The sequence below is a fragment of the Mytilus californianus genome, unplaced genomic scaffold (assembly GCF_021869535.1).
Source record: "Mytilus californianus isolate M0D057914Y unplaced genomic scaffold, xbMytCali1.0.p SCAF_7, whole genome shotgun sequence".
NCBI lineage: Eukaryota > Metazoa > Mollusca > Bivalvia > Mytilida > Mytilidae > Mytilus > Mytilus californianus.
In genome coordinates, this window is record NW_026262723.1 from 76,455,213 (window position 1) to 76,476,271 (window position 21,059).

At 31.5% G+C, this 21,059-nt stretch overlaps 1 protein-coding gene across 1 annotated transcript in view; it reads right to left on the bottom strand.

Annotated features, from left to right (window-relative positions):
* Positions 1-16,443, bottom strand: part of LOC127709210 (uncharacterized) — a 33,047-nt gene extending 16,604 nt beyond the window's left edge. The window contains exons 1-5 of the mRNA XM_052214611.1: positions 16,026-16,443; positions 12,345-12,443; positions 10,339-10,409; positions 5,996-6,135; positions 5,464-5,636 (exon numbers count right to left, since the gene is read on the bottom strand). Of these exons, the coding sequence (XP_052070571.1) occupies positions 5,464-5,636; positions 5,996-6,135; positions 10,339-10,409; positions 12,345-12,443; positions 16,026-16,272 (730 nt within the window). The 5' untranslated portion in view covers positions 16,273-16,443. The remainder of the gene's footprint in view (positions 1-5,463; positions 5,637-5,995; positions 6,136-10,338; positions 10,410-12,344; positions 12,444-16,025) is intronic.
* Positions 16,444-21,059: the final 4,616 nt, after the last annotated feature.

Here is a 21,059-nt window from a genome sequence, read left to right on the forward strand (position 1 = left end):
CTAAAATTAAAAAAAAAATACAAGACTAACAAAGGCCAGAGGCTCCTGACTTGGGACAGGCGCAAAAATGCGACGGGGTTAAACATGTTTTGTAAGATCTGAACCCTCCCCTATACCTCTAGCCAATGTAGAATAAACAAACACACGGGAATACGCACCGTAAAACACAGTTTAAAAGAAGTCCGAGTCCGATGTCAGAATAGGTAACAGAAGAAACTAAGCAAAATGACAATGATACATAAATTAACAAAGGATACTAGCAGTTATTGACATGCCAGCTCCAGACCTCAATTAAACTGATTGAAATAGTATGTCTTCATCATATGAAAATCAAGCACAATCACTCCCGTTAGGGGTTTAGTATCATATCATTATAACATATATGAGAAGAACATAACTCGTATCATGCCAACAACTGGTTTTAGAACAATTGTGTTATTTCCGATGCAAAGACCCTATGTGTGAATCAATATTAATTTCAAAATATGCCATCTTTAATGACCTGACAACAGTATCATAACTATATCCCTTCTGAATAAGTCTGTTTAAAGGTTTGGTTAGCTTTTGAGGTGAATGACGAAATGTTAGCTTCTGTTCATATGTAATTTCTATTTTAAACTCGACCTTGTGCAAAACATTGTTATAAGTTTGATTTTTTTAATTTTAACCACTTCTCTCAAAGTTTGCAAAATTGACAAACGTATTTGTAATTCGTTTAAATACACAAATGATCGAAGATTAAGAAAACGCAAACTTTAGAGATAAATCAAGAATTAGGTCAATTTATTTTAAGTCAAAAAATTGAAAACAACACGTTTAATAATTTCATGCGTCCGAAGCGCTTTTCTGGATTTACCTTCATCAGGAACGCTCAAAGCCAAACATTTGTAATCCGAGAGATATATAAGTACCGAAACAGTTGAAGAGCTATATGACAAAAATACCTAAAACAAATAGCCAAATCCATCAAAGGTCAACTTTGCCTGAGGGAGTTGAAACCTTAGTTTCTTTATAATTTTAAAATTTATAAACGGGCAATTTTATTCAAAAGTTGTGTTGCTTAACCTTTTTTTTTATTAGTATATATAAGGAATAGATTACCGTTGCTGTATTTGGTTAAACATTTCGGAAATTTGGGTCCTCAAAGCTCTTCAACTTCGTACTTTATTTGGCTTCCTTTACCTTTTTTATTCGAGCGTCACAGATCAGTCTTTTGAACTCGAAACGCGCGTCTGGTGAATAAAATTTTAATCATGGGATCTATTAAGAGTTAATTTTGTATTATACTGAACCATCGGTATAAATAAGCGACACAGTAGTTTTTGTGAGATTAGTTTGTATGTTTGTTTGATTTTTCTAGTCAGTTGTGTTGTTTGTCTGTGATGTTTGTTTACACAGTTTTGGCTGCTGGATCCAAATTATTGTCACATTGACCTATTATGTCTGTTTAGGTAACCAAATTTTGTCAATATAACGGGACTACCAACAGCAGTCATACAAGTGGAAGGTTTAGCTATCTATAAAACCAGGCTCAATCCATCATTTTCCTCGGAAAATGCCTGTACCAAGTCAGGAATATGGCAGTTGTTTTTCACTTGTTCCGTTGATTGATAGCGTTTGATTTTGTTAGTTTTTATGGACTTCCTCTTTATGAATTTGCGTTGGAATTATGTTTTGTAATACTTTTTTATTGATGTTCAAATATAATAAATCAATTAAGGAGACCAATTTGGGTAACAAACACAAACTAAGGGGATAAACGCCAAAGGGAGCGAGATCGAATGCGCCGACAGGACAAACGTCTCTCGCTATTCATGCATTCACAACCAGGAATAGGTCACAAGCTGTAAACAGACGAATATTCTGGTAAATAAATATCTAAGACTGAAAACATGTCTTTAGTGAGTTGAGACACACACAATTCGTAACGGTGAACGTAAATATATGTTGTGTCGATGTCAGTCGTTCTTCCTCGTAACTCCATTGAAGCAGTTTTTGTCGAGCCTTCGACTTTAGTCGAAAAAGCGAGACATAGCGATCCTACATTCCGTCGGCGTCGTCGTCGTCGTCGTCGTTGTCGTCGGCGGCGTCCACAAATATTCACTCTGTGGTTAAAGTTTTTGAAATTTTAATAACTTTCTTAAACTATCCTGGATTTCTACCAAACTTGGACAGAAACTTGTTTATGATCATAAGATAGTATCCAGAAGTAAATTTTGTAAAAATAAAATTCCATTTTTTCCGTATTTTACTTATAAATGGACTTAGTTTTTCTGCCGGGAAATATTACATTCACTCTGTGGTTAAAGTTTTTAAAATTTTAATAACTTTCTTAAATTATCCTGGGTTTCTACCAAACTTGGACAGAAGCTTGTTTATGATCATAAGATAGTATCTAGAAGGAAATTTTCTAAAATAATAAATCCATTTTTTGCGTATTTTACTTTCAAATGGACTTAGATTTTCTGCCAGGAAACAACACATTCACTCTGTGGTTAAAGTTTTGAAAATTTTAATAACTTTCTTATACTATTTTGGATTTGTACCAAACTTGGACAGAAGCTTGTTTATGATCAAAAGCTAGTATCTAGAAGGAAATTTTGTAAAATAATAAATCCATTTTTTCCGTATTTTACTTTTAAATGGACTTAGATTTCCTGTCAGGAAACAACACATTCACTCTGTGGTTAAAGTTTTTAAAATTTTAATAACTTTCTTAATATACTATTTTGGATTTGTACCAAATTTTAACAGAAGCTTGTTTATGATCAAATGCTAGTATCTAGAAGGAAATTTTGTTTTCTTCCAGTTAACATTACATTCAGTCTGCAGTTAAAGTTTTTAAACATTTATTAGATTCATAAACTATCCTGGATTTTTACCAAACTTGGACAGAAGCTTCTTACAATCAAAAGATAGTATCAAGAGGAATATTTTTATTGATTTACTTCCTCATTTTTGTTGAGCCTGCGATTAACAGAAAAAGTAGGCGAGACACTGGGTTTCGCGGAACCCTTACGAATTTTTGTGTAAGGAGCACACCCTTCCAAATGAAGTCCGAATAGTGTTAACATGCACGAGCGTAACGTATCAATTGAGATATGTAAACGCCATACGTTCGGACAGAGGGTATGTTTCTGCTTACAAATGGGAAATTGACGATTGGAATGTTGAAATCATCACTTTTGTCGTAGATTCTAGTTTAAAGTCGTCCATCTGTATCAATTTCGAAGAAAATATCACGATATGAAGCAGACCTTCTAGTTTTGAAAGTATTCTTTATCTTAAATTCACTTGGCTATATGAAGTGTAGGTTATAGAGGACAGGACATCGTCAATATATTTGCAAGTGAAAATAAAGAACTTTGCATAATGATTGTTTTTCTTTTATTAGGTTTTTTATAAATTGTGCTTCATATGAGTACACAAACAAGTCGTCCAGTAGGGCTGCACAGTTAGAACCCATTTAATAACCGACTGCATGTTAAAAAAATAAATCGACCGAATTCAACAAATATGTTGTCGATAAAAAAAAAGGCCAGCATATCGTCATCGGTGTATTTGTTTTTTAGAATCAGTGCAGTTCTTCACAAATTTAGATTTTTCATGACCTTTAACAAGAAATTTGTATCTACGAACCCCATTTGTATATAAAAAGCTCTCTTTAATTAGACGATGTATTCGATCTTTCAAATGAGCATGGGGAATAAATTGATAGATTGATTGGAGTTCAACGCCACTTTCAGCACTTTTGTGCTATTTTCCGGTGGTCTGTTTTTATTGTTGAGGGAAGCCGGAGTGCCCGGAGAGAACCACAGACCTTCGGTAGGAAAACTGACAATCCAAGTCAATTAAGATTGGAGTCGAGAGCACCTGCCATGTGCAGGATTCAAAATCACAACCTCAGTGTTGACAGGCTAGTGATACAGTAGTTTGACTACTTAGATCACTCGACCACCGAGGCATATGGGGAATGGAAGGGTAAAGCGTAGAAAAATAAAAAGTTTTGATATTAATGCAAAATGTTAGAGATTGGGATTGAAGATTTTGCAGTAGCTTGTTAGAATTTTTAAGAATCCACATCTGATTGACACCGCTTGTTGAATATACCTCGTGATAATATTTCTAAATACCCTCGTTTACTGTAGAAAGAATGGTGTTAAGAACTTTAGTAATATGTATTAGTCGAAAATCTTGACGATCGTCTTATATCGTGTTTTATAAGGATTTTTGTAAAGTTAAGGTATCCAGACGGGAGATTTTCATCATCATTTTTATGTTAATATCAACGGAGATAAAGACGGGAATTCAGGTGTTGTTTCTCAAAATTTCTAAAGATCTATTGCAAAACTTTAATAAAAATCGTTAAATCATAAATAATATCAAAACTTTTTTCTACGCTCTACACTACTTTTCTTTCATGCTCAATTCAAATATATTCGTCATCTTTTCATTTAAACATTGGTTTTTATTCTACAAAAATGAAAATTAATATACATTTAGGTCGTGAGAAATCTAATGTTGTTAACATTCTAACTGGACTTTTTGATCGACAACATATTTGTTTTATATGGTGGTTTGATATTTAAAAAAACCAAACAGTTGGTACTAATCCTACAACCCTACTTGCCGACTTGTTTTTGTATTCATTAGAAGCAGAATCCATAGTTCTGTGTTCTGAATTATCATTGATATGTTCATAAGTATAAATTAACTTTTTACAAAACTTTCAATTTTTCAAAATACTAAGGATATTGTACCCGAGGAATAGATTACCGTAGCTGCATTTTGCAAAAAGTTTCGGAATTTTGGGTCCTCAATGCTTTCCAACTTCATACTTTATTTGGCCTTTCCAACTTCATACTTTATTTGGTCTTTCCAACCTTTTTGATTCGAGCATCACTGGTGAGTCTTTTTGTAGACGAAACGCGTGTCTGGCATACAACGTTAATCCTGGTATCTATGATGAGTTTATTTACAAAACGTTCTCAAAGTAAAAAAAGCATATTGTTCATTTTTTTGTTTCACTCTCGTATATATTGATTATGTCCTAAATAACCCACATTCCAGTATGTGCTTAAATCTCATATATCGGAATTATTGAAACAACCGAGATTTCCTTCATATTTTGATTTTTTTCTTGATATTGACACAAATGAATGACTTCAAAGTGGGATCAGAACACTAGCGTTAACATATATTTTTTTTTTTTTACTTTTTATAAAACAAAAGGTCAAATGAAGAACAATTATTACAAATATAGCATGATATAATCTCATCTTTAATTGATGAGCCTTTCACTGGCTTTCAGGGTAACACATTACTGATTTTTAGACCACTACTTCCCTTAACTGTTACTTAACTAACCAATTGTAATAATACAATTTTAAAATGTCAAGAATTTAACTGGACACTTTTACAATGCATATACATAATAAAATATGTTTTTAAAGAATTAAATACCATCTTCCAGAGCTGTTCTGTATCTATTCTTACTGATCCAAAATATTATCTGTCCTATTATCATCACAACCAATGGTATGAGGTAACCGTAATCAAAACGTCCTAAGTTCTGTTGAAGATATGCCACTGCTACATGAGCTATTACTGCACCAAAGTTAATAAACCAAAAAAACCTAAATAAAAATGAATATGTGTTGTTAAAGAAGTTTTATTGATAATTTTGTAGCTTAACTTCTTAAATGCAAGGCTTTAACTATGTAAACTCTGACTTTATGTTCGATTTTTAACAATTTTAATTATAAGGAAGAAAAGTCTCAGTATAACAGCATTAGTCATCATGATTCTTCGAAAGTTTTACTGCATATCACAAGAATAAGAACTAAATTTATTGCACAATACTGCGTGCGGATGAGAAATAATATTTATTTAAAATTAAATAACTTAATTATCTGCATTATATACAACATCGCATTGATAAAATGTATTTTTTCTTCATTAAGAAATATCAATATTATTCAAATGATGTACTTGCCAGTTAAAGAACGATTGTACACCAAGTGTACCCAAACATTCTACTTGTTGAGCTCCTAATGGTCCAATGTTAGATTTTATACCTCCAGATCCTATCGTTATGAAAACAAGTGAGCTAATAAAGAGTGCGATTTTTGAATTCTGAAAGTAAATAAAACTTTAAACACTATGTGTGCTATGAAGAACATCATAGCGATACTTTATGACACTTAATGGTAAAAAAATTATTTGAAACACTACTGGTTATCTACTCCGGGCATAAATAGCATAGATGGTCGTAGCAAATTTTGGTACAACTCTTTTGAACGTTTAATTCTCGATGATTTCCTATTTTCCAATTGGTTTGACCTTCTAACTACTATAAGTATTTTGATTTGTACATCATTGGTAAGTTTTATATAAACAAAACGCAAATCTGGCAAACTGAACTATAATCATAGTATCGTTAATAGGGTTTTTACAAGTAAAGCGGCGAAAACCCAATTTCTGTACTGCCATTTTGTTCATGTACACATAGAATTAAGAGATGTCTTTGGGATATTTATGTCTTGGGATTGTTGTCTTATTTATGTTTCCCCAACATTTCCTTCTATGTATTAGATAATTGTATGGTCAGCACACATTCTTTACTCATAGAAAGCTGAATTATATCCTTTATAGATTAAATAGGTATGATTATCAATAACACTTTATAAATTTATTTTACTAAACAATAGCGATATGTGTAGCTTTATGTCATTTTGTATATCTTTCACAACATCAATTTTCCCTAAAAAAAATATACATGCTAATTTACATAATCTGTATCCAAAATTAACTCCAGCTTTTGCTCCCTTTACATTATGATCAACAATGCGAATGCCTTTGGTTGACCACCTAAAATTCAGTCACACTTAAGTGTGATTTTTTTATTTTCTGTTTAATGGAATGTATTTTTGTTTTTTCTCTGTCTCTTTCTTTTTTGGCTTGATTTTCTATTGTTCTCTTTGTAACGTGTTTATTTTAACATATAGACGCATTAAAACAAATAAAGATTGCATTTATTTGATCACGTAAAATATTCTTATAATGTACATGTAGGATCATTGTACCGATTTGGAACTAAGGATGGCAGCTTTTAATTTTTTTTTACATATAATACATAGTTAGAAAACATGCAACAGCTGTAATAAAATATCAGAATAACGGTAACCTTTGAAATTAACTTTGCCAATATTCGCCTTTTATGTGGATCAAAACATGAGTTTATTTCGTTTAACACTATAAGAGTCAACAGATTTATATATAAAAGCTAATTTAAACCCGTGTGCCTATCCTTTGTTAGGAACCTTTTCAGTGGTTGTCTTATGTTAAATTGTTTATATCATAAACATTAATTTGTTTATGAGCATTAAAGATCTAAAAGAAACTATTAATTGGCTCCTTATAGGATTCATCGTCCTTAAATTGCGATTTGTTTTTACTTCTTAATGGTTTTGTCTCGCTGTGACATATGAATGACTATCCGGTTGCGGCGACAACGGCGGTGGCGACTTTAATTATTTGTATAAAAGGTTTATATTTCAGCAACAAAAAGACTGGAATGCTTCATACCTTGTTTTCAGGTGCCTTACGAATATGTCAAATGTCCATTGTCCTTGACCTCATATTCATTTTTCAGCGACTACTTGGAAACAAATTATTTTTTTTGTCATATGAAATACTCACTTATTTTGAATAATAATATAACTGTATTTGAATCATGACATCCTTGCAATGTCTACATGTCCGTCAAATAGGGTTCACCTGACCTTACCTCATTTAATGGATGAGAGATCAAGGTTAAGTTTTCATGGTCAAGTCCGTATTTCAGATTATATAAACAATGTCGTAACTAAATTTTAATGTATGGAATTATCTAAGGTGTACATTTCCGACTACCAGGTTTCATCTGATCTTGACCTCCTTTTTATGGTTCATTAGTCAATGCAAGGTTTTTGTGGTTTTGTCTCTTTCTAAGATACTGTAAGCAATAGGTCGACTATAATTGGCTTATGGAATGATTGTAAAATGTACAAGTCTGTCTGACCTTGACAACGTTTTCGTGGTTATTTCATGGTTTATTCATCAATGTTGGGTTTTCAAGGTTTTGTCAGTTTATCAGATATTGTTAACAATATGTCAACTTTATTTGGTTATGGGATGAATTTAAGGCGTACATATCTGTCTGGCAGGGTTTATCTGACCTTGACCTCATTTTCGCAGTTCTCATTGGTCAATGTTAATTTTTCATGTCATTTTCAGTTTATCAGATACTATAAGCAATAGTTCAACTATATGTGGTATATGGAATATTTGAAAAGTGCATATGTCTGTCTGGAAGGGTTCGTCTGATCTTGATATCCCTTTCATGAACATTGGTCAATATTGATTTTTTTCATGATTCATTTCTCAGTTACTATTAGCAATACGTCAACTAATTTTGGTGTATGGAATGAGTGCATGGTGTACATGTTGTCTGGTAGGATTCATCTGACCTTAACATCATTTTTATGGTTCATTAGTCAATGTTCAGTTTTGTAAATAGAGCACTTTCTCGGATGTCATCAGCATAGGTTAACCTTTTTTATTGTGTGTCTGGTATGATGATAAGGTGTACATGTCTGTCTGGCGGGTTTCTCTCACCTTGATCTCATGTGGATCATTGATAATTCTAAGTTTATGTAATACTTGTAGTAAACTCTTAATATTACAGACTGTCAAAATAAGTTCAATCTAATAAGTAAAGCAGGCAAATAATTTAAGCGTGTGTACTCTAACTTTTATTTAAAACTCTAGTATATAGACTATCCACGTATATTTTCTATCTAGAAATTGTTTTACCTATACATACCATCATACATATTTATTATAAGGTTAAATCCTAACTAAATCCCTGCCTGGGATGTAAATGATTTTAGTCTCTGATGCAGGATTTTTTATTATTGATTGTTTCTGGCTTTTAACTAGCTTTCAGTAACTACGAGTACTCTCAAATCGTACTTTCTTGTTAATTTGACCTGTTGACACAATTTGTATATTTAAATTTACCTGTGTACGTTACTTTATTTAACGCCATTTTGTCCTGGGTTAAAGTTGTCTTTTTGACATTGAAACATCTTTTTTATTTATATTGTGTCATAGATCAAACTTCGTTCAGTGTATATTTACTTGTTTTTGTGTATTGTCTTTTTGATCGAGTTAAGCAATTTAAAATGATATTTTATTGTGTATCTTTTTATGTTGTAATGTTATACCACTGTTTCATGTTAGGGTGAAAGTTGGCGCCTGTTAAAACGTTTAAACCCGCTGCATTTTTATGCACCTGTCCTAAGTCAGGAGCCTGTTGTTCAGTGGTTGTCGTTTGTTGGTGTGGTTCATAAGTGTTTCTCGTTTTTTATACAGATTAGACCGTTGGTTTTCCTGTTTGAATTGTTTTACACTAGTCTTTTTGGGGGTCTTTATAGCTTGCTGTTCGGTGTGAGCCAAGGCTCCGTGTTGAAGGCCGTACTTTGACCTATAATTGTTTACTTTTTACACATTGTGACTTGAATGGATAGTTGTCTCATTGGCAATCATACCACATCTTCCTATTTATATTTACAATGAACTTACAATATTAACAGCAAATTTATCAAGAGTATAAGATCCACAAGTGTAAATTTGATTTAAAACCATCAAATGCTTCCTCACTAGGAGGTATTGCCTTTCGTCACTTTTTCACCAAATTTCATATTATTTGCATATCATTATAAAAGTATTATAAATAAAAAGTAACAGTAAACAGTATTAATGACCAGCAAGACAGACTAGTAAAACATTCCAATATGCTGAATTCTTAAAGGAGTTATTGTCCTTAATGATGATATTTTTGATAACTTCTTTAGTCATAGCCTTAAACCTAGAAATGTATACGAGATGGACAGAAACTAAAACAGCTAAAATTGTCATCAATGTGTTTTTAATAAATAATTCATATCAACATAATCATATAGTGATTGGATATCATATAACAAACTAATAATAGCTAGAGAGAAACCAGAAAGTCGTTCATTGGTTTTGAATATTGTGATGACTGCTTAGTGAATAGCCATTAAGTTAAAGATTTGAGTATTTGTTTATTTCATCATGATTTTGACGTAAATACCTAATCTTAATCTGATGCTGAAGAAAAAAAAATATATTAACCTTAGTTTAACATGAATGTACTCCAAAAGCTGTATATTTGGGAAAAAAAGTAATTTATATTTCTGAATATGTACATGTATTTCGGTTCTTAGGAGTCTCAAGTTAAAAGTATGAAAACTCATATTTTTTGTAACTCACTCGAGAAATTCCAGATTGATATCCAAACCAAGACTTGTAATTAATAGCTGAAGCAAACAGCAAAGTCAGCCCTGTAAATACAAGAATTAGGTGTTACAATTTCGTTCCCTTACTTTACGATTAAAGTTGAAAACATTAAAAAAAATAATATTCTATTATTGAAGGTATTTGTTTTCAATTACACAAACTATAAAATACTAGTCGGTTGCTGTAGTTAGTTATCCTAATAGTTTTATCCGTTATAAAAATTTTAATATTGATGAATAATCGTCACGCTACGCTAATTATTTAGTAGTATTTGTAAAAACAACAATTTTGTATTGTTCATTACAAAATAAAAATTCATCCCAATCTTGCTGCACTAATAAAGATTTTGCAATAAAGCAATAGGTAAAAAAGCACAATAAAAAATCATAAAAAAAATAAAATGGAAGAAAACCGACAATACCATGACAAAAAACGAAAAACGACAAAAAGATGAACTACAGTCCTCAAAACACTAGAAAGAAAAACTAAAGACTGAACAACACTAACCACATCAAAAACCAAGGCGCTCCGGAAGTGTAAACATATTCTGCTCAACTTGTGTCACCCATCGTGTTGATCATGGTAAATGTGGTGAAACGTCTCATTCGATGATATCACATACAAGGAAAAGAGGACGATATTGTGGTGATGACAATTGAAAAATTGAAACATAATCGTTGTCAGCTGTGACACAGATATTTCATATCGGTAAGTTATTCATGAACTTTCGAAGGGACGACATCAACTTTACAACGGAACTCCTTAGTTAAAAAAATAGCTTCATTGTGTGCAGCAACCTTCTATCAAGGAAATCATAATAGTAAACGCAAGCTTTCAATTGGAAAATATATACTCCATATGCAGGCGCTGCTGAAATGTTTCTATATAGGAATGGAAAGTTCGCAGTAGGAAAGCTGAAATTACCTTTTTTGTCGTAAAGAATAGTTCTTAACTGATGATTATTCTCAATTTCTAGATGTAAGTCAAGATATGAGGAGGACTTAATATTAACTTCAAGTTCGATGGGATAGATGAAAATTGATTTCAACATATATAGGCACCAAACTATGAATAATTTAGAGAGAGTGTATCATCTTTATAGCGGAACGTGAAGTTAAAAGATGAGTGCTAGCTGACTTTTGTCCCAATAATCTCGAGTATGAAGTGTGTCTGTAAGTTTACAATGGGTTAACATTCAGAACAATGTCGGACTTTATTTCAGTATTTTCCCAAATTTAACAGTGTTCGCATTGTGATCTACATTTTTACAACAAACGAATAAGGTGGAATAACTTTAAATGGTTTAAATATGAATCTGCTGTTGATATTTTGAGAATAAAACATCTTCAACACTTAATTCACCACTAGAAAGGTGCCAATACAATATGTCAAATTTTCTAATCGTATAGCGACCAAATAAGTTGCAGAAGAAACTATCAAGCATTTCCATTATCAATATCAATAACTATCATTAACATTAATGTATAACGTAAGACAGGCGAACAGGAATTATGTTGCGGGATTATTTTTATTAGATCTCAATCCTCCCCTTTAAAAAGAAAAATAGTAAAAATACCGATGTCCAAGGAAAATTCAAAATGGAAAGTCATTTATCAAATGGCAAAATCAAAAGATCAAACACATCAAACTTAATCTCAATCAATGGACCAATAAAAGGTGCATAAGAGAGCAAACATTAATAAACGGCACAGGAAAAGCACTTAAACTTAAGCAGTGGTATAATAAAAATACAAGTACATATAAATAACAAACAGTAATAAACCATATGATTATACTATAGTTACTAGCAACAAGTTCAAACTTAATGACTTAACCAAACTAAAATTATAACACAGAGTATATCAAGAAACAAAGGTATATTTCTATAATGTGATATAAAGATTCTTTTTGGCACTTTTTGTCAGGTTGATAATTATTTGTTAATGTGTGTTATATTATACAGTTTTGAACTAACTTGCCTAAAATATATATGAATCCAGATCCTAGAATTGTTTTGTACTTTCCTGTATAGACATCTGCAATATAACCTCCAACTGCAGGGACAAGAAATACAGAGCCTATATAACAAACAAAAAGGGTTAACAACATACATGTATTGAAGACCACGTGTATTTTCGATCCTTGATTATAGAAATTAACATTTACTAATTAAAATAATGAAGTGATCATTATGTGTAAAAACAAAAACATTCTTACCTCATCAATTAAGACTTCTTTTACACTTAAGTCGTGTAAACAAAACAAAAAAAAGTTCAAAATTAGCAATTGTCTGCAAAAATCAACCGATGAAGAGTCATCCTACCAAACATCATCATCATTTTCGCGGTTCAGTGTAGCTTTAATAAAATCATATATAATAAAGGTGAAGAAACGTACTGTATTCCGGTAAATAAAATTTCAACTGGGTTTCCGCCTGAATATAACCAACTTTATAGATATACTTTGTTGAATATTTTCCCTAGATATTCATTAACTTATTTACAGGGATACTTAATTGAAATAGATTAAGTAAATTGTTAACAGCAAGGTGCAATAAAATTGATTAATTTGTGTTGAAAAAAAGGTGAGTTAACAATCGCAATCACAAAGACTATATAATAGCATGACATAATTTTAAGGATGTCTTATTATATCATGTTTGAATAAGGCCCTATACCTCCCAATGGATGGAAAATTCAAAAGCAATGGAAAATATATACCTTTTCAATCCTAATTCGAAACAGGACTTCTTAAAAAGTAAAACAACAAAAATACCGAACTCCAAGGGAAATTGAAAACGGAAAGTCCCTTAGCAGACATGTTTTTCTTATTATAACTATGGAATACTTGTTTTAATTGTCAATCCAGATGAAACTTAAAGACCGTATCACCGACCTAACATCTATGCATAAATCTAGCACTGACTTGTTCTGATTACCAGTAATGTAAAGCTATGTTCTCTAAGTTATAATATTAAAAACATACAAATTCTTACGATTAAGTTTAATATGAAGTAACATAATAATTCTGAGTACATGAGGTTCTGTCTAAAACAACATCTCGAAGTTGTCTTAAGGCACATGTACTTTGCATTTCAGTCCTAAATTACTGAGTCGAAAGAAATGGTACAAATAATGGAGTAATTTAAGAAACATAGATATAAAATCAAATGTAAAGATTGTCTAGTTTGTATTGGTATTTCTAATGGACCAGAAATAAATATTTTGTCTTAGAGTCGAAAATACAATTCTTTAAAACGAAAAAATATTTATGAAAATTTAAGTATCAGTATTCCTCCGGAAAGACCTTTCGTATCTGATGAAATCTTAAAAGCTGCGTTTCGTTTCTGTTATGAAAACTCAGAGACAAATTTAGCGTAACAAAATACTGTAAGTATAAATTCTGTGTCAACATCAAGATGCAAACCGTTAGCACTGCTTTAATCATGTTCTTGTTTTCAACCTGTGTAACTAAGACTTGTTAAAGCAATGCGTTTTTGAAAGATTGCAAAATGGAAGCAATGAATACATTATATTAATACACAATTTCCATTATATTTTAATGTTTTATCGTTTTAATCTTTCGGGTTTCACGAAGGTGCTCAAGCAGATTGCAGACCTGTGCTGGACCTATCCAACCCGTCATTAAAGCGATGTCATCAAATTTAAACAAAAATATCAATACACTAGGTAATTATATAAACAAAAGGTGAATGTTTGATTTCATCGTTGTTTGTGTAACGTCATTTGATAAATGTGTCATGGATATTCAGAACCAGTATCATTCATTAAATGAATATAAAGTAAGGCTTTGTTTGGAAGACGAGTCGAAACTGTGACTATCAACAGAAAATGAGTACATACGTTTAGAGTCAGAATTTTTACATTACAAAAGGCAATCAGGAGTTCACTCTAAAGTTTTTCCAAGATTTTGTAAGGTACTGATATTATTGCACTCTCTTCTTACAAGGTATTTGAACGTCCTCATTCCAATCAGAAATAAATTCATTCAGGTGAATCCTGCACAGTCAAATTGATGCCCCTCCAGCTTAAGTCCTAATGTATGGCGTGAACCATTTAAATGGAACTGTATTTCTAGACGCGTGTTACACAGTGTGCATATTTCTAAACGATTACAATAATGAAGCAAGGTCTCGTAATGCTTAGCAACTGGCAAACATTGCAAATGCTTAAAATCTGGTAAGCATTGCAAATTCTTAACTTTTTCACAATAACTTTATAAACAGATGAAGTTTAATTCGAATGAAATGATGTTTTTACCCTGTGATTTGGAAATCGAGTCTTCTAAATCTAAACAGAGTCTTTTATAAATTTTTGAATCTCAAACCAAAGGGTTAACCCATCTTTTCAATAATTCGTTTATATAACAAATTTGAAGAATCACGGTGGTATGAGTATTTTTTTTTGCGTTAAATATTAAGCACGAAGGCTATTACCGGGGTTTATATTTGCAAACACAACATGTTGTTTCCGCTTATCAGATATCGTGCTTGTTTCTTGATGTAATCATGACACATTACTAAGCACAGTTTAAACGCCTAAATGATTAACTGTGACATTTTTTTCAAGGTAAACAAGGATTCCTTCATTCCTGATATTCAGATATACTTTGAAAACCTTCGTATAAATATCTACAATAGTTTACCCCTTTTTTTAAGAAAAAAATCCTTCGATTATGCATATGACTAAGCCACATCAAATCAGGTAAAGATTATTAAATAATTTTTATTTTTGTTTGTTTTATTATTTTATTATTGTTCAAACAAATTTGATAACTGTGAATATTATTTATAAAAATCATCATCTTTAAAAGTGTATTTCCCAAGTTCTACTATAGCTTAGAATGATTTGAAATCTGAAATACAATCTTGGTATGTTCTATAGTAGCAAAATCAGGGGTATAATCCATCAAGACTTTTTCGGTATTGAATTAGACCATTTGGTACTTAGTACTTATTTTTTTTAACTGCCATCGTTGTAATAAGAATTGAGTACATGCACAGAAAACTTCGAAAAAAAACAACTTCTTGTACGCCAAGTAAATACCATCGACAATTACATGATGATTTATCGTTTTACCGCATGTTCTACGGAAATTTATTAAAATCTTAATACTCTTTGCATTAAAGATCATACCATCTACTTGAAGAAAATGTATTCATTCAGTTGATTTCTTTTTTAGTATATATATTCAACTAAAAGGTTCGTATTAAGTATTACAAATATTGTCTTGTAAATTTCTGATTAAAAATATGAATGCGTAGTTCTGTCAATAATTTACTGATATGTTGTAGGTGAGATAACGTCTATATAGCATATCTTCTACAATTTGGGGCGGCGTATGTGCGGTTTTTATTAATCTTCATAATAAATTATTTTTAGCCTGCGTTTTGTTTTAAAATTGACTACGTTTACTGTCACCAAGGAGGAAATGAATTATCTTTTAAATAAGTAAATTTAAACCTTTTTGTAAGGTTTTATCATTCGTTAAATCGTGCAGTGGTTTAAAATAAACTTTGAACTTAAAATAATACCATGGAAACTAAACATAGGGATACAGGGTTATTATAGTTATAGATGTACCAAATCATTTAACTTAAACAAAATGGGAGATAACAAATACTTAAGAAACTACTTCACCTGTAAATACAAGGTTGATTTCAGTAGCTGTAGAAGAGGATATGCCCAATGACGAGGTACAATATAATATGAGATTACCCACAACATTGTAATAAGCTAAACGTTCACACATAACAGTCAGTATAATACAAACTACAGCAATCCTATCTGGATAAGTTCTCTGTTTGTCATTCTGATCAGATCTCTGTAATGTTGTACGTTCACGTTGTATACTGTTAGAGTGCAGTAGTGGATCGGTCTCTTCCATTGGACTATCTACGGATCTGTTATCTATTGTGCAGATTGAATTAAAACATTCAAATTTTAGTCCATTTCGTGTTTACAATTATTTAAACATTCACCATCAAAGTCCAACTATTTTTAAATTGTCAATCCAGGTATGACTTTCTGTTTGCCTTTACTATTTCAATGTTAAAGTATACACTATGGGTCACTGAGTAATTTTACCTGATTTTAAATCAGGGTTAATTTTAGAAAATATTTTAGTTCATTCAAAAAATCTCATGTCGGTTAAAAGCTCAGGAGAGCTTATATTATGTCATTGTTTTGTATACCACCCCGACTCTAATACAAAGCTTATTAATTATTATTATTATTATTATTATTATTATTATTATTATTATTATTATTATTATTATTAATATTATTATTATTATAGGGTCAAGCATGTCATTTATCTTATCACATGTGAAACTGATATTACACTATTTATTTTGTCATTTTTATTCAAATGTAACTTTGAAACCAGTTAATATTAGATAGATGTTATCTACTTTACATATATATATATATTGATTATCGACATAGTTTTTCATAACTTAAATATTAGTTTTCTACTGGATCTAAGCAATAAACTTACGTAAAAACTATATTCATTCTTACCCATCCTGTTCCATGACACAGATTGTGCACATTTTTTTTTTAATTTTTTTTTTCAAATAATACATTTTCCATTTGCTCTATATAAAGCACAAAATTTAATGTTTACTAAAATTTCAAAACCCCATAGACATCATCCTTATTGCACACAAAAAAGGGTGTTGAGCAACGATCAAACAAACAAACGTCGATTTTTCATCTTCTATAATTGATAATTATGTGTAAAAAATATAAGCAAAATCTAAATACTAGATTATTTACACTGTAAATTTCAACATTTCAAGATTGTAGTAAATAAAGGCAATAGTAGTATACCGCTGTTAAATAGTCATAAATCGATTTAACTGAAACAAATCCGGGTCACAAACCAAAACTGAGGGAAACACATCAACTATAAGAGGAAACAAAACGGAACAACAGAAACACTAAACTGCTACAAAAACAAACGCCAACATACATAAATTTAGTAATTTATTCTTTTTAAAACCTGTCATTTCGAATTTATAGCAATGGAGTTTTAGCTTATGATAAAAACATTGATAGCAGTTCGTCTGACAAGTTCAGTTTTGATACAAATCTTCGTCTAATTTGAACAACATCCGTAACCAAAAGTTATGTTACTAAAATCAGCATCTTTGTATAAGAAATCTTGCAGCAAAATACTTTTTAGGGGTAGGGTTGTTGGTCATATCTGAATATTAATGAAAATATATCAAAATTGAAGTTATGTTGGGCATTGTTCCAAATATTTCCTTAAAAGGAAGAAGTTTTAAGGCTCAAAGCAAATATGTAATAACTAGATATATGTGTAAAACTTACATAAAATAAAGGGGTTCTTTCCATTTATTTATACCATGTATTGACAAAAAAGTATCAATTACGTAATAAAGGAGATGTAGGTTATGTGTCTATGAAACAGAAACCCAACACGAGAAAAGACTACTGTAATATAAGGACTAAATAGTCTGTATAGAAATCCATTTCTTCGTTTTTTTACCCTACACAAAAGAAAAAAAAACTGTTTTTTTTAATTTACTAGTCTTTCTTGTTATATTTCTAGTCTTTAGTTAATTTATTAAGCTTTATAGTAAATTTGCTTTTTACTGAGTAAGTTTAACTAGAACTACTAATGCATCTAATTTCTTGGACAGTTAGTGTACTTGTTTACCTACTAATTCTACTAGGTTTTTCTTTGAGTGTTTAGAAGACATAGCAGGCTGACAGAAAATCGATTATTGTTGCAGTTGTTAATTATTACTTCTCCAAATTGAGAATGTTTGTTATTAGTTCTTTAATTTAATTTCCGATAAACTGATGATGTCCTGTCACTCAATAACCCACATTATAGTGAGTGCTTACACCTCATTTATCCAAGTGAACTTGAAATTAAGTATATTACTGAAACTTGAAGGTCTGCTTCATATCTTGATGTTTTCCTCGATGTTTCCTTAATCCTGGTATCTATGATCAGTTTATTTATTGACACAGATGGACAATTTCGAATTATAATCTTTGACAAACGTGACGATTTCAAATTTCCAATCCCCAACTTCCCATTTCTCAGTATTTACATACCCTCTCCTCCATCGTATAGTGTTTACATATCAGAATTGATCCGCTACATCTATGCATGTTCACACTACACAGAATACATTGGCAGTGTTATGCTCTTAACACAAAAATTGCCTCAACAGAATTATAAGGAAGGTGGACTGAAATTGACACTACATAAGTTTTACGTTGGTAGAACTAAACGATATGTCTGTGTTTCAACTCACTAGCGATATGTTTTAGCAGTCTGAGATCTTTAAATACCAAAATGGTCGTCCTTTCTGTAATTTTACGGATTATGTCCAAATTATATGATTGCTGTTTTTAGGTTTTTTTTAACAATAATTGACGACACTAAAGTAGAGATCACTGAACAAATGAGAGTTCATAATGATAAGTGAGGCGAAAGATACCAACGGGAAATTCAAACTCATAAGTCGAAAATTAACTGACAAAGCCATGGCTAAAATACAAAAAGACAAACAGACAAACAACAGTTCACAAAACACAACATAGAAAACTTAAGACTGAGCAACACGAACCCCACCGAAAAGTGAAGGTGCTACGGAAGGGTAAGCAGATCCTGCTCCACATGTGGCAACCGTCGTCTACTCATATTAGTACAAAACTGGTGATAAGTCTACTTCGGTAGGTCACATTCGAGGGAAAGAGGACGGGATTGTAGTAACGACAATTGGAGCATATACGTTGCGATCTTTGAAACGGATATTCCATAACGTTCAACCAGCTTGGTTAAATAATTGGATAATTCTTAATTTGATAAATATTGAAATTGCTCTAATGCTACAAAGAATATACAAGTTAGAGTTATTCAAGAGGAAATTAAAAGGGAGTGGTCTTGTGTAATGACAATGCATGTAAAAATAACCAACGGTTATGACTAAATTACATACCAAGTTGGTAAAAAATGCCAAAATATTTGTGAAAAATTTATCGGGACATAATCTGACAGATTACGAAACCTTATGACTTGCTAAAGGTGTAAAGTTTATAATTAACCATTCAAACAAAAATACCATACGAAACGTTATGAAGGACTTTCGCGAATTCTCAAGAAAACTTAGATGTCGATATCACTTTCATGTATTTACAAAAGACACCCTTTCTACATAAATTCGGGGTACGAACAGTTGGATTCTTGTCTAGCAATTAAAAATTACATATTCTCAACTAAGATCGAACTGAGTAGAATGAAAATAAACAAACATACCAGAAACATATCTGACAAAGACAACTATTTACGTGAAGGGTTAAGACAATTACACAATATACATTATGAAGAAATTGCTGAATCAAAATTAAAGGAACTGAAATGGCGTTTAGTATTATCAGAGACCTACATAATGATAATTATATTGACAATATAACATTCAGATATTTGAAAGAAAACATCAATAAAACTAAAGTAGGAAAGTTCGATCTGTTGCCTAAAATACATAAACTACCTGAAAATATACTATCAGAAATGGAAAGAAACGAAACAACTAGACGAGAAAAATATGATTCCGGGCAGACCAATTGTATCACTGTGTGGAACGCCCCTACACAATATTGGACACTATATCGATTATGTTCTTGTTCCACTTGTTAAAAATCAATAAACATATATAAAAGATACGTCAAGTTTTATTAATTCGATTGAAAATGTAAAACCCCAACGAGACTGCTACCTAGTAACATTCGATGCAAAAAATATGTACACTTGTTTTACATTTGATGAAATACTAGAAGCCACAAACGGGGCACTGGCCAATACTAATTCAAGCGATCATGAAATCAGAATTCCACAAAAGGACAGTATACTACGCCTATTAAGGCTTATTCTAGAGAACAATGAATTTATTTTTAACAATAAACTTTACCGTGAAACCTTTGGCGTGCATATGGGCGGATCAGCATCCGCTGAGTTAGCAGATCTCACAATTTTTGTTATTCTTGAAAACATTTAACAACGCTTTCAACAAAGAAACAAAATGATAATGACGTCCAGATTTAGGGATGATGGCTGGATTATATATTCCGGGCCTGTAGAGGAAATACACGTGCTGTTTACAATAGCTAATACTGTGCATCCGCACTTGAATTTCACCTACGAATTTTCCTGTAATGAAACAACATGCCTAGACACTGTCATATACAAAGAAGCAAGTTTCTTAAACGAAGGCATTCTAAACATTAAATCCTATATCAAACCAACTGAAACATTTCAATATCTGCACTGACACAGCTCACACCCAAAAAGTGTTTTCAAAGGATTTATCAAGGGTAAAGTATTGAAGTACATCAGAAACACAAGCAGCAAAAGTGAACTTAAAAAATAGTTGGAAGCTTTTAAAATACGTCTCTTCAAACGAGGATATAAAACATCTGAAGTCACCGAAATTTCTTATCAATCACAAAATACAGAAAGGGAAAATTTGCTTAAACAACGCCCAATGAAACGGGAGCAACCACTAGTCATGTTAACAAAATTCGACCCATCTATACAGAAACTAAAAAATGTAATAATGAAACACAGGTACCTTATTTCACAAAACCTTGAATGCGTGAACATATTCAATCATAAGCCCATTATAGCTTATA